This window comes from Lemur catta, chromosome 1 (genome assembly GCF_020740605.2).
Source record: "Lemur catta isolate mLemCat1 chromosome 1, mLemCat1.pri, whole genome shotgun sequence".
NCBI lineage: Eukaryota > Metazoa > Chordata > Mammalia > Primates > Lemuridae > Lemur > Lemur catta.
The window spans coordinates 97332403-97347108 of NC_059128.1; the positions used below are offsets into that span (position 1 = coordinate 97332403).

At 39.5% G+C, this 14706-nt stretch overlaps 1 protein-coding gene across 3 annotated transcripts in view; it reads left to right on the forward strand.

Annotated features, from left to right (window-relative positions):
• Window positions 1-14706, forward strand: part of IQCH (IQ motif containing H) — a 201869-nt gene that overhangs the window by 147956 nt on the left and 39207 nt on the right. For all 3 annotated transcript variants that reach the window (XM_045541606.1, XM_045541600.1, XM_045541616.1), the window contains one exon: window positions 2993-3279. In XM_045541606.1, coding sequence (XP_045397562.1) covers window positions 2993-3279 — 287 coding nt within the window. The remainder of the gene's footprint in view (window positions 1-2992; window positions 3280-14706) is intronic.

The following is a 14706-nucleotide window of genomic DNA, read 5'->3' on the forward strand; positions in this document are numbered from 1 at the left end:
GAAAAGGGATGTTTTCGAGGGCGAGGACAGATAGGGAGTTGTGCTACATAACTTCTAATGTCCTCTGAACTCTTAAAATTCTGTGTTCTACAAATTTCCACATGCACCCACTGACAGAAAAGTCAAAATAAGAAAGCCAACCCCCTGCTTAAATGGAAGAAAATAAAGTAGCTTCCATGAAAAATGATCAAGAATAAGGGATTTTTACCAGCCTGAGCAAGAGTGAGACCTGTCTCTACTAAAAATAGGAAAATTAGCTGGGCATGGTGGCGCACGCCTGTAGTCCCAGCTACTCGGGAGGCTGAGGCAGGAGGATTGCTTAAGCCCAGGAGTTTGAGGTTGAAGTGAGCTAGGCTGACACCACAGCACTCTAGCCCTGGTGACAGAATAAGGCTCTGTCTCAAATAATAATAACAATAATAATAATAATAATAATAATAATAATAATAATAAGGGATTTTTTTAAGTCAAGAGGGAAGACCCTGAAGATCTCCAGGTACATCCAGGACAGGGTGTTAGGAAGAGTCCGGATCTTCCAGGGTCAGCCTGCGAAGCCTTCCTGTAAACAATTTCTTTCCATCTGAGTTTTGTAGATTAAAAAGGCTTTTCCCCAGCCACTGTCTCACCTGCTGTAAGGCTTCAACCCTATCTCCTGTTCATCTTTATCCTTTTTCTCAGCCATGTGGTAAACACCATGCTTATTTATGGGAGGCAGAACAAGCGTTATTAACCCAATTTTATAGATAAAGACACTGAAGCTCACTCAGAGAGAGGAAGTGACTTGAGCAAAATCATACAACAAATAAGTGGTGAATGGAAACCGAAAGTTAGATCCTACAACTTTAGCACATTGAAAAACCTGGTTCTTGGCTGGGCATGGTGGCTCACACCTATAATCCTAGCACTCTGGGAGGCTGAGGCCTGAGGATCACTTAGGTCAGGAGTTCAAGATCAGCCTGAGCAAGAGTGAGACCCCCCCCTTCTCTACAAAAATAGAAAAATTAACCAGGCATGATGGCACACACCTGTAGTCCCAGCTACTCGGAAGCCTGAAGCAGGAGGATTGCTTGAGCCCAGGAGTTTGAGGTTGCAGTGAGCTGTGATGACACCACTTGCACTCTAGCCTGGGAGACAGAGTGAGACTCTATCTCAAAAAAAAGGCAAAAAAACAAAACAAAAAAAACCTGATTCTTGTAAGTCTTGTGTTTTCAGAGCTTCTGCCTGAGTCTGAGCCCAGTGCATACAGCAGACCCTGCATCAATGTTCCCTGCTGGACCAGGTGTGCCCTAGGTTTCCTGACTCTAAGGTCACCATCTACCACCAGCTTCCACTATTACCTGTTTCATTCCATACCTACTCTCTGAAGTGTGCTTATGGCCACAAAGTGTGCTTACGATTTTATTTCTAAATTGTCATAGGATTATATCAAAGGCAATACATTTTTTAGAAGAAGAATTAATCGCTTTGAAATGAAAAAATTAATGGTGAAAAGGTTATGGTCATGATGCAGAGAAGAGCAAACATAAGCTACTTGGAGATAAAATATCTAAAGGAACCTAATAAGTTACGAAGGGTAACGTGTTTCCACTAAAGCACTATCTTTCAACACATAGGTGACAGCTAAAGCCGTAAAATTAACTAAATCAGAGACTCACTAGGTTTTTTGTTTTTGTGGGGTTGGTTGTTGTTTTTTGTTGCATTTACCTTGCTAAATCCCCCAAAACTGGTATTTCGGTATGGCACATACTACTGGGCCCCATTTGAAGGAAAAAAAAAACATCTTGAACCAACCGAATAGGTTAAGTTAGGGGTTGAACGTATACTCTCTAAAATCAGTGTTTCTCTTGAATCTTGGTGTTTATGAGGGCTACCTCTGATCAAATTTATAGACATTTAAGGTAAGTGCCTTTTGTATGAAGTAACAGGTGACTGCATTTGAGAATTGCTAAAATCTCAGGACTTAACCATATCTGCTGTTCAAAGTCTGTGGCTTATACCTTTGGGCAGAGGTTCCCCTCACCCCCCAGCAAATTGGTGAAATATAGGCCAAGTTTATCTTAATGCTGCCTGGTACTAGAGGCCACGCTGTCTAGGGAACACTTCATTGTTTTTACTTTTAAATTAAGATATCTCTTTACAAGTAATAACTTTTTTTTCTACAAAAGGGTTATGCACAGTAAGATTTGTAAGTTAGGCCTAAAAACAGAAGATCAGGGCTGTGTGATTGTCGTGGACACCACTGAGCTGGCCCACAAAATTAGTCGGTAAAATATCATTGCTGTGGTTGAGCACCAGATTGGCCTGCATGGTTTTTGGCATTCAGAGAAAGAGCCAAAAGATAAATTATAAAGCTCTCGTTATCAGCAAGGAGAAAGCATACCTGTTCCTCAACAATGCCAGCGTCTCCTGGCTGTTATATTTTTTAAAATGTTTTACCACTGGCTTTTATATAGGAGTCCTTTGGCTGACATGATGGCCAGTGTTCTCTCTGCCTGCTAAAAGCCCAAACCTATAAAACCTTCGAAAAGCAGCGAAGTTGACCAGAAAGAGCACAATGATCATCAAGATACAGACTGTGGACTCTGGGCAGTTAATTCTCCCTGAGGGATCTGACCGTAATTCTTGGGTTTGTTGTTTACGTGATGAACGGGCATAGACTCGATGATTTTCATAGTGTCTTTATAATTATGATCAGAATCAAAACTACCGTGCATTGAACCCTACTTATATGCCAAGCATTGGGCTAAATACTATAGACATAGTATCTCTAAGATTCACATCCACCTGGTGAGGTAGTTTTATTATGCCCACATTACAGATGAAGAAAAAAGTAAGTTCAGAGAATTTCAGCTATTTGCCTAAAGTCTCCCAAGACATGGTAGATGCAGAATCTGAGCCCAAGTCCACCAAAGCCTGGGCTCTGTGTTCCTGCTCTAGATGGGCACAGTCCCTGTGACATGTCCGTTCACCTACTCCATGCTTTTCCCACCAGGGGGCGTGATCGAAGCGTTCCCACCGGCAGACAATGTCACCAACCTGACAGTAGACATGCTGATAGAGCCCAGTGGAGAAATCAGTGTGCTGTCCACGGGGGACCAGTTTCACGCCGATGGCCCCTTCATCTCCTCTGGTACCACCCTGCCTCAGACCTCAGTGAACCCTGAAGTTCTCAGTTATTTGTGCTTCCAAATCGGAAAGGCCTGCAAAATGAGAGATGTGGTTGGTTACTTTTCTATAGATCTCGTGACTTTTATTGATCCGAGCACCTTGGAACAGCAGGTAAGTCAAATAGATGTCACATGAAATATTAAAATATGTAATGACTCCATACCCTACACACCAACACAACGGGGAGTATGAGGGAGCTTCTAAAATTCACAGCTACTCTGATAAGCTGACCCTAAATTCAGCATCTACATGGTCCGTGCCAATCCGTGAGACCAGGCTTCCTATCTGGAAGTACGGGGCCAGGGTCATCTTGTTCAGGTACAGTTGGAGTTTAAATGACTGAAACCTCATAGCTCTGTCGACTGGGCCCTCAGTTCTGTCCCTTGGTGCTATGCCTGTGTATTGTGAGAGTATTTTATGCCATCCAGGAATTGAACTTGTCTGAAGCCTGTTCTTAAATAGAAAATCAATCACTGGATAGGAGTTAAGAGCTCTTGTTTCTGTTTCTATTCTTAGAGTAGTTCACCAGCAACTCAGATTGTCAATCTTTTTCTTTAAAAAATGTATTGGGAAATATTTCAGAAATATAAAAAGGTCTAAATAATAATATAATCAATATCATGTGCCCCCACCTAGCTTAAGAAATATCACCTCCAGTCCTGTGTACTCCTTGCCAAACGCATAGCCCCTCCTCTGGAACAGGAGGAAGCTACTGTCTTATATTTAGGATTTTGATTCCCAATTCCCGTCCATATCTTTGCACTTTTACCACACATGGATATATCCAGAAATAACATGGTTTTATTTGGCATGTTTTCAAGCATATTGTAGATCGTAACATTCTATATGTCATTATTGTCCAGTATGCTTTTATTTATTAAATACTGCACTGGGAGGTTCTTCGTGTGCATATGTATGGCTCTGGTGTATAATATTCTGGAAAAATAATTTTTAGCCCTTTTTGCTTTGCCTTGTTTCCTCCAAAATTATAATGCTTAAATTCACTACCTATTTCATAGGACTCGTATTTAAAAACGTTCAGTGACCCTTGCCTCAGTGCTGGGCGTCCAGACCTCTGTCTGGAAGGCGAAGCGTCCTCCAGGCCCTCCCTCCGTAGCTGCTGGCCATCTTGCACTGTAAATGTACTCTAGTTGTTTTATATTTATTATTCTCAGCTTTACGGTTCTCCATTCCAGTCAGATGATGGTTTCAAAGTGAGAGTTTATGTTTTTGGCAGTTTTCAGCTTGTTCGATAATCATTTTCCACGTGCCTTCCCCAGCCCTCCATTGGTTTCACATTCTGTTCTCAGCCCCACACATTGAGAGGGAAAAGGACAAAGGGAAGGGCGTTCGGACATCTACCTGGGGGCAACGGAGAATAGAAACAACACGCCCTGGGGAAAGCTGGGTGGCAGGGAAGCGGGGGAAGGAGACAAGGGAGGCCACCCCCTCAGATATTTGTCACATGGAGAAAGGAGGGTTGAATCTGGGTTCCCGGGCAGTAGGCAGCATGGAGCTATGGGAACAGTTGACCTGTGGCTTGGTGCAGGGAGACTTCCACACAGTTCAAGAGGGATCTTCTCCAAACACAATGCTTGCCTTGCCCTGGGCTTGCCACCCTTCCAGGCTTCTGAGAGCAAGATCCCACCTTTCACTTGGCTGGTCCCATGTACCTGGCCAGCCTGTATCATACTGACTCCCCTCTTTTCTCCCTTGTCCATCCACACACACAGCTTCTCTCAGTCCCTCTTACTCATCACACTACCCTCTGCCACAGGGCCTTGGCCATGCTGCCCCTCCGCCTGAGGGGCCCTTGCCTCGTCTTTCTACCTAGTTACCCTCCTTCTCATCATCGTATTTCAGCTCAAGCCACACTTATTAAAGCCTTTCCCGTCCTTCCTGAAAAAGTCACATTCTCCCGTTTCAGGTTCTCATATCGTCGTGTAGCTCTCCCTCATATCACTTATCTCAGTTGCAAATTCAAACTTATTTATGTGAGTGTCTGTTTAATATCTATCTCCCCATAGACTGTGAGCTCCCAGAGGAGATGTGCTATGTCTCTTTCTGCTCTCCACTGTACCATCAGCACTTATCTCTGCCCTGGCACAAAGTAGGTGCTCAGTAGATATTTGTTGAATGAATGAATGAACAATAGCGGTTTTGAGCACATGCTGGATGCTGTCATGAAGGCTTTTAGAGAAGGAGCTCAGACATTCCTTGGATGAATGGGATCAACAGATATTAACCCAACATTCTTTGATTTTATCATACTATGAGTTCTCCTTGTCCCTTCCAATGATTCTTGCGTATATAGTCACTTGTATTACAATTATCAACAGAACAATTGAAGGAAGTTCTCAGTGACCACACCAAAGGGTGTTTCTATATTAGCAAAGGAAATATTTCTGTTCTCTGTATCTAATAGATGATTTGCAAATCACTGGCATATTCTCTAGCCATTTTGCAAGTGATATAACTCAGAAAGTACCTCAATATCTTGTCTAATTGGAATGCCTTGTGATGCCAGTGAAGAGACTGGTAGGCATATTATGAACCTCTCATTTTTGCCAGTCTAACAGAAAAAATGTTATTTTGTTTTACTCAGTATTTCTTTGATTATTAGTGATGATGAACATTTCTTTATATGTTTGTTGGCCCATTTATATATCTTTTCTTACTTGTCTGATCATGTCTTTTGCCCCCTTTAAATTGGACTATAATGCAAATGTTGATTTGTAGGAGCTCTCTGTATATGAGGAACTCTTGTTCTTTGAATGTTGTGCATGTTGCAAATACCTTCTCTCAGATTATTTGTGACCTGTCTTTTTTAAGCCATATTTCTCCACCATAAAATCACTATTTTTTCCTTTGTAATCAATTAGTAATATTTTGTAGAGAGATGCTTAAAGTATTCCAATATCTTAATCCTCATCAAATTCTACCCACAAAGTTTATCATACATTGCTAACTTTTTCCTGAATCAACTACCACTATGATAGTGATAATTTTCTATTTCCATCATTTTTTCTACATTTGTTAGTTGTCAGTCTACTGCAAGGAAGAATTTTTACTTCTCCACTTTTCATTTATGTCTATATGTACGCATGGATTTATATCAGTATGAACTCATGGCTTTCTATCTTATTTAATGGGTTGTATTTTGATACTTTCATGTTTTGATGCTCAAATTGTCCCAGATTTGGCCAGTTGGAGACCCTGCAGGGTGGTTCTTATGTTCTTTTGATATGTTCTTATCATTCTTTGAGCATTGTCTTACTTTTTGGCACAATAAGATGTCCCAAGTTTATTTTCTATTTTCCTTAACCCAGACCTAGGATCAACTGAGAAGCCCTGGTTCCTTTAGCAGAGGAGGATATTAAAATCTTGGCTGCTAGTGTTCTCATGCTGCTGGGATGTCATTGCTTCTGGGACCTCTCAAGTGGACAGAGCTAGAAAATACATGTGTTATATATGTATAAAACATATGCACAATTATATACATACCTATACACACATAAGCATATATATACATACATTTCTGTATCTATCAGTGTGTGTGTGTGTGTGTGTGTGTGAGTGTGTGTATTTATTTATTTATTTATTTTTAGATAGGGTCTCTCTCTGTCACCCAGGCTGGAGTGCAGTGACACTAACATAGCTCCCTGTAGCCTTGAACTCCTGGGCTCAAGCGATCCTCCTGTATCAGTATATATATTTTAAAACCATGAGTTCCTGCCAAATCTCCAACTGCAAACCAACACTCAAGATTCTTTCTAGACTTCCCCTTTTCCAAGCTTAAAAATGGATATCCCGATCACACTGATTTGGGGCACAATTTATAATCTATGTACATTATGTACATGTCTCAAAATATCACAAGTATCCCTAAAATATGTACAACTATTATATATCAATTTAAAAAATACAAAGAAAACCCCAACTTCATGCTGTTATGTTAATTAGCAAAGGGAAAAAATGGTAAATAGAGCCTGATGCATAGTAACTATGTATGTTTACAAAAGAAAATCGCATGGGGTTGGGATCAATGTATCTAAAGCAGGGGTTGATAAACTGGTTCACAGGCCAAATCTGGCCCAACATCCATTTTATGTAAATAAAGTTTTATTGGAACTCTAAAAAAAAGAACCTTATCCAACAGTGAGAAATTATCTTTATCCCTCAATATATTTATTAAAACTTATCTGCTCAATTTACTTATTTGCTAATGTAACCAGTCTCCCGCCCACTCCTGCCATCTCCTTTGCCTGCCACATCTGTGCCACGTCCCCAGTGCCTTATGTGCTTGGATACCAAACCCTGTCATTTGGGTATTAAGTTTATTTGTAATGCTCTTCATCATACTAAAGTTTCATATAATGAAATCCAGCTCTGTTTTCTAAATTGTTTTATTACCTTGAGCTTATTGCTTTGTCTCTCATCTTTAGTTTTCTTAGCTATAAAATGAGGAGGTTAATTACTTGACTTCTGGGGAAACTTCCAATTCAAAAAATTATTGATTTCAATAATATTTTTGTAGTCCTTATTTTTCTGTATCAGAAAATTCAAAATTTAATAGTAATAAGAAGAGGAATTCACTTTTTAAAAATTATCACCAGGAAATAATCACAAAGATTTATATACACATATTAATCACTGCATTATTAAGAATAGCAAAACATTTCAAATAGCCTAAATTCCAATAATAGAGAATTTTTAAGCAAATTATGATAGATCAATGGAATTGAATACTACAAAGACATTAAAACTAGTATTTTTGAAGAATATTTAATAGGAAACTCTATAGAATAGCAGGAGGGTAAAAAGCAGATCACAAACAATATATGCAATATGATGACAATTTTGTAAAAAGAAAAAAAAAACATACAAACACAGAGCAAAGAGGATCTAAATATATACACTAAGATGTTGCAAGTCATTCTTTCCAGATAGGAAGACTGAGGGTGTGGTAGTCAGAAAGTTGGTCGCCCAAAGTTGTCCACACCCTAATTCCCAAAATCTGTGAAGTTGCCTTACATGGCAAAAGGACTTTGAATATGGGATTAAGTTAAGAATCTTGCAATAGGAAGGTGATTTTGGATTATCCAGGCGGACCCTTGAAAGGGTCCTTTCAAGGGAGAGGCAGGGGGGTCAGAGAGAGAGACTTGAAGATTCTATGCTGCTGACTTTAAAAAAGGAGGAAGGGACAACAGGCCAATGAACACAGATGGCCCCTAGAAGCTGGAAAAGACAAGGAAGTAGATTCTCCTCTAGAGTCTCTAGGAGGAATAAAGCCCTGCCCACATCTTGATTTTAGTCCAAGGAGACTGCTGACCTACAGAACCTTAAAATAATAAATCCGTGTCATTTTAAGCCTGTAAGTTTGTGGCAATTTGTTACAGCAGCAATAGGAAACTAATACAGAGAATGATTGCTGTTTTGTGTTTTGTGCTTCCTGCATTTGCAGTTTGAAAAGTAAACATGTTATATTTCTAATCAGAAAAAATAATAATGATAATTATAAATTTGCATAGAATGTTACATTAATAGTTTGCAAAACACTTTCACATACATGATCTTACTCACATGCACACACATCTTGCAATAGACACGGAGGCAGAAAACTGAGGTGACTGCGTCCATTTCAAATCCTTGCCTGCTGGCCCCAGCTGGGCCACCATAATTTACCATGCTTGAGTGGCAGGAGCAAAGGTGGCTGGGAACCAAGGAGAAGTAGAAAAAATGACAGCAGAGCAACAAGAACAGGTCCACATTGTGAATCAGCTCCAGATCAGAATGTGGAAAATCCTGTCTATAGATGTAAGGAGATGAGAATGAGGTTCTAGAAATAACAGTTTTGGAAATGTAGGATTTAAATATTGGGAACATCAGGCAGAACACAGGATCATTTGGGCATAAAATAAAAAGGGGCCAGTTGCTGGGAAATGGCAATGATGGAGCAAAAACTGCCCTTGTCAGTGGTCATAGGTCCAAGACTGGCCTTCAGAGATTGCATTCAGAATACGTGGCACACCAGAATGCACTCAGCTAAAGGTGGCCGTATCGGAGATCTGGCCTTCCCATGGGAGGATGAGAGGAGGAGTTCTGCCCCAAATTGTGGTGAAGGGATCCAAAGGCAAAGGCAAAGCTATTTCCAAAGGCTGATGGGTCTTGGAGCAAGGGCCAATGATAGACAGCATCTAGTGGGTTCTACGAGGAGCGTGAAGCACCTAGTGAAGGCTCTAGGTTGAGAAGGACTGACATGTTCATTGAACAAACACCTTCCAAGGACCCACTCTAGCCTATGCTAGTACTGAGGGAGCAGAGATAAACAAGACATCTTCCTTATTATGAAGAAACTTATGTCCATCCATCATCCAGTTTCATTTGATGTACATGCATATCATTGTTTTGTACTCTTATTGGTTCATAGGTATAAATATGGCCTCTATGAGATTTTTTAATCCTCTAGAAAATGCACTGGGCCTTGAATTTTTTACCTCTTCATGATGTCTAACACAATGATGGTCATATTAGGCTTGCCACCTGATCATTATTTGTTTATTGATAGACTCTTAGAACTTCTAGATGACCCAGATTTGTTGAGCTTATTTACTCACTTTTGGGAAACTCTTAAACAAAACAAGTGTTTATTGAACATTTGTTACGTACAAGCCAGTATGCAAGGTACTAGAGTAGCGCAAAGATGTAAGAGACAAGGAAGTGCCTGCCCTTAGGGAGTTCACAATCTAGCTGGGGAGAGAGGCTTGAAAAATGAATGACAAGAAAAGGCTTAAGTGACAACTACACTGAACAATAAAAGAGACATCAGAAAGATAATGTCAGTTTAACTGCCAAATGATTCGCTACTAAATTCAGACAGGAGAGAGATCCCTTCTGTTTGGAGCAATCAAGAAGGGTTTTTACAGAGTAGGTGGGACTTGAGCTGAAAGATAATTAGGATTTGAAGGAGCAAACAGTGTGTTCCAAGTGAGAAAGAGGCTGGGAAAGGTGAGTAGCGGAAAAACACAGAGCATATCTGGATAAAAATGATGAGCTAAGTCTTACTGCCGTCATATCTGACTCACCTCGTAGACACGTGCGTTTGCATAGCATTCCTCTATCCCTGCTGGTTGTAGAAAAGTCTCTAGACATATAATAGATTAGCAAAGATGCTTTCTGTTGAAATTCCTAGATGAAAAACTTCTTTGTTTTTAAACAGTTGTGAACTTTTGAAACAGCTGTCTCTATTACTAGCATTGATAGTTATTAGTTTAAAAAAAAAAAAAGGAAAGGAAAGGAAATCCAATCTTTAAGAGTTTACACAAAAAAAGGCTACAGGCAACTTAGTCATGGCCCTTCCTAGATACGTAAGGTAGCTACAAAAGGAAATAAGACTTGTCACAATGCACAAATTGTGAGGAAACACAAAAATGGAGACCCTGATGCGTATCAGAGTATATTCCATTTATTCTGAAAACTATTTCTAAGAATTTCTAAATGCAGAATATCAACCCAGAATAAAAAAAGAAATCTGAAAATAGTTTCATTGTGATGCTAATGGGTTCTGGCCCCAGTGTTTCCCGTAACTAGTATGATACTGTAGACCGTTCACTTGACCTCTCTGACCCTTGTTTTTTCCTTAACATCTGGTAAATTCCTGCCCTCCTTCTCACGGGATGTTCTGAGAGGCTGAGCAGATATAAGGTGCTGTACTTATTAAATCAAATGGTGTAACCACGTGTAAAACTGTCACAGGAGTCCTCAGCAGGTTCTCAACCTGTGAGTGGAATCGGAATTGAATTAGCATTATTTTTAAAAGTCACTGAGCATTATCATCATCTCAAAGTGATATATAAGCATCAAAAACGAATACATTTACTTCAGAGAATGGAAAAACTGAGGTCTACAGAAATATCATAATTCCTTCTTGTTCATTGCTGTATACCCGGCACCCAGTACCCTGTCTAGCAAATAATAGATGCTCAATAAATATTTATTAAATGAATGAATGAATACTTCCCTCCGAGTCCCCCTCTAGTACTCTCATTTGCAAGATCTCCCTATCTCTGTTTTCAAGATATACAAGGTATTCACCAAGGGAGCTCAATGAGATTTACTTTTCCTCTTTAGGGAAGGTATTTTATTTATATGTAAGAAGGCTAACAGTGTATATCTGAATTAAAATTTAATAGGCCTTTGGTATAAACAGAAGTGCCTATTATTCAGCGTTTTGTAATGCTATAATAGGCACATTGTTAATCACAATTAATACCTAGTGAAGGGAAAATAGATCCCAAAGGGTTTTGAAGTATTAAAGTAAAAGACCTATATTCGTGTCAATGAAAGAGGCGTATAATATACAAGTAATAGTAATGATGATGGCAATGGTGATGACTTCTACAATAAGCACTTAGACAATGGTAACAAATTTTACAGTGAAAATTACCATTCTGTTTCTTAATAATGCTAGTGCAGGTAAACTAGTGGACAACTTTGCTATGTACAATATTACCATATGTGACTGTCCTTGAATGGTTAACATACCTTACATTGTAAACCTTGACATTAAGGAAGATTGAACCTAAGCCTAAAAATCAGCTCTTGGGTAGAACTTTGGTTGGTCTACATGCAATAGACCTAATTCTTCTGCTTACATCCACTTGTCCCCCACGGCTTCAGAAGATGCCCACTCTCATCGTAGAGATCTTTGCTTCCTTTGAAATGAAACTGAGACACCTCTCTCTGGGCTTTGAGATCTTTAACTAACTTTAACCACCAGAAACATTGCCAGGACAAGGAGTATCTGGGCATCTACGCTGCATCCTGCACTTTTTAGTAGGTACCACATTTCTGCAGGACTCAGGAGGGCAGCGGATAGGAAAAAAGAAAAAGTCTCCCTGCTAATGCTAAGAAATACCAGAAGATTCTTTACACACAAGTGTTTATAGCTTTCCCCCAAGCAGCACAAAAACAAAGCTGAAAATCTCCTTCCTACTTCCAACTGTCACCTGCGGTCAAGACTTTGTGTGTGATAAATTTTCCTTTGCAAAATTGTCCTTTTTCTCTCCAGCTTTATCGAGGTGTATAATTGACAAATAAAAATTGTATATATTTAAGGTGTGCAACGTGATATTTTGATATATATATACATTGTGAAATGATTACCACAATCAAGCTATTTAAAGTATCCATCATCTCACATGGTCACCTTTTGTCTGAGTGGTAAAAATACCTAAGATCTACTCTCAGCAAATTTCAAGTATACAATACATGATTATTAACTATAGTCACCATGCTACACATTTGGTCTCCAGAACTTATTCATCTCATAACTGAAAATTTGTACCCTTTAACCGGCATCTCCCCATTTCCCCCACCTCCCCAACCCCTGGTAACCACCCTTCTATTTTCTGTTTCTCTGAGTTTAACTTTTTTAGATTCCACATATATGGGAAATCATGTGGTATTTGTCTTTCTGTGTCTGGCTTATTTCACTTACCATAAGGGCCTCCAGGTTCATCCGTATTGTCACGAATGACAGCATTTCCTCTTTTTAAATGCTGAATAATATTCTATTTTATATATATACACCCCACAGTTTCTTAATCCATTCATCTGTCCACAGAAACTTAGGTTGTTTCCATATCTTGGCTATTGTGAATATTGGTGCAGTGAACATGGCAGTGCAGATCTCTCTCCAAGATTTTATAATATTTTCCTTGGATACATACCCAGAAGTAGGATTGCTGGATCATATATTAATAGCAATTCTCTTTTTAATTTTTTGAGAAACCTCCATGCTGTTTTCCATATGGCTACACCAATTTGCATTCCCGCCAGCAGTATCTAAGGGTTCCCTTTCTCTACATCCTCACCAGCACTTGGTATCTTTTGTCTTCTTGATAATAGCCATCCTAACAGGTGTAAGGTGATATCTCATTATGGTTTTGATTTGCATTTCTTTGATGATTGGTGATGAGCACCTTTCATATACCTGTTGGCCAGTTAGTTGTATGTCTTCTTTGGAAAAATGTCTATTCAGATCCCTTGCCCGTTTTTAAATGGGGTTATTTGTTTTTTTGCTATTGAGTTGTATGAGTTCAGTAAAAGTATCCTTAGTGTTAATTTTAATTTAATATTACCTATACCATAATGTTGGAGTGACAAAGTACAAGGTAATTTGCTCCAGGCCTTACCTGTGTCTTAAGACAGTGCTGAATCACCCTCCTCCCACCATACGGCACGAATTGCTTTCCTCATTGATTATGTCTGTAGGACTCTAGAACAAGCAAGCCTGGTGGCCCCATGTTCGGTAAGTGCATTCTCATCCCACTTCCCACATAATACCTTCACCCTGACAACTTGTTTTTCTTTTTCTCTCTGTCAGTATACAACTTCCTTTCCTTTCAAAACATTTTTCAAAATCCAACTCCTCAAGGAAATCTACCTTAATTAATCCCCCTTCAACTGCCACTTCATCATCTGGCCTCTCAAAGCTGAGGCCAGTACTGATGGCCAGAGTAATTAGTCGCGATAATGTTAACTGTTGATTGAATTGTTATCATGTTCCAGACACTCTGTTATATATTTTACATGTAGTAACTCTAATCCTCACACCCTGAGAAGTGGGTGTTATTATCCCTAGTTTACAAATGAGGAAACTGAGGCTAGAGTGACATATCCAAGGTCACACAGTTATTAAGTGGCGAATCCAGGGTTCAGAGAAGGACTTACCTGGCTGCCAACCCTGTGCTCTTTCCCTCACAGCAAATGCTCACTGTGGCACTGCGTTGGATTCACAGTGACTTCCTTTGTGAGTTTCTTCCCCCTCTCCGCCACTATCACCGAAGAAAATGCATGTTTCCCTCGTATCTCCTCAATATGCTTGTTGAATTGAGCTGAACAGCTTAAAGCCAAGAAAACACATCTCCTATTTTTTTTTAATATATTCCATCCTTGTGCTCAGCACATAAGGTAATCATTAAATGTTAATGACTAAGCGAAATGGAATAAAATCAGTGTTGTGGTAGCCATTTTTAAGCTTTAAGAGTTGAAATGTGCAACCCATACACAGCACCACAGCTGGGAGCACCATATTGCCATTAAGCCAGAAGGTGGATTCACGGGATGGGAACATTGAAAACAGACACCACAAGAATGGTTAAGTCAGTTTTCCAAACCACTTTCTACAAGTAGCTACTGCTTTCCCCCCCATAATAATTTTACAATGATTAGCCTGCTAGGTGAGAAATCCCAGGCAAAATCCTGCATCTCACAGGAATTTCAAATAGCCATTGAAGTACTGGGTCAAGGTTAGTGGTGATGTGGACAACAGGTAGAGTCATTCTATTTAACTAGTCAAAAATGTAAGAGGACTGCCATCTAGATTTCTATTATGGGCTTTATCTTTAAAGATAAATACCTTTGTTCTTATAATTGGATTGATGAAATGCAATCTCGCATTCCAACACATATGGATATCAAAATGTGTATTTGGTGAGGAATGGTGTGTCATGCTACCAATTTCTGCTTCCTTTG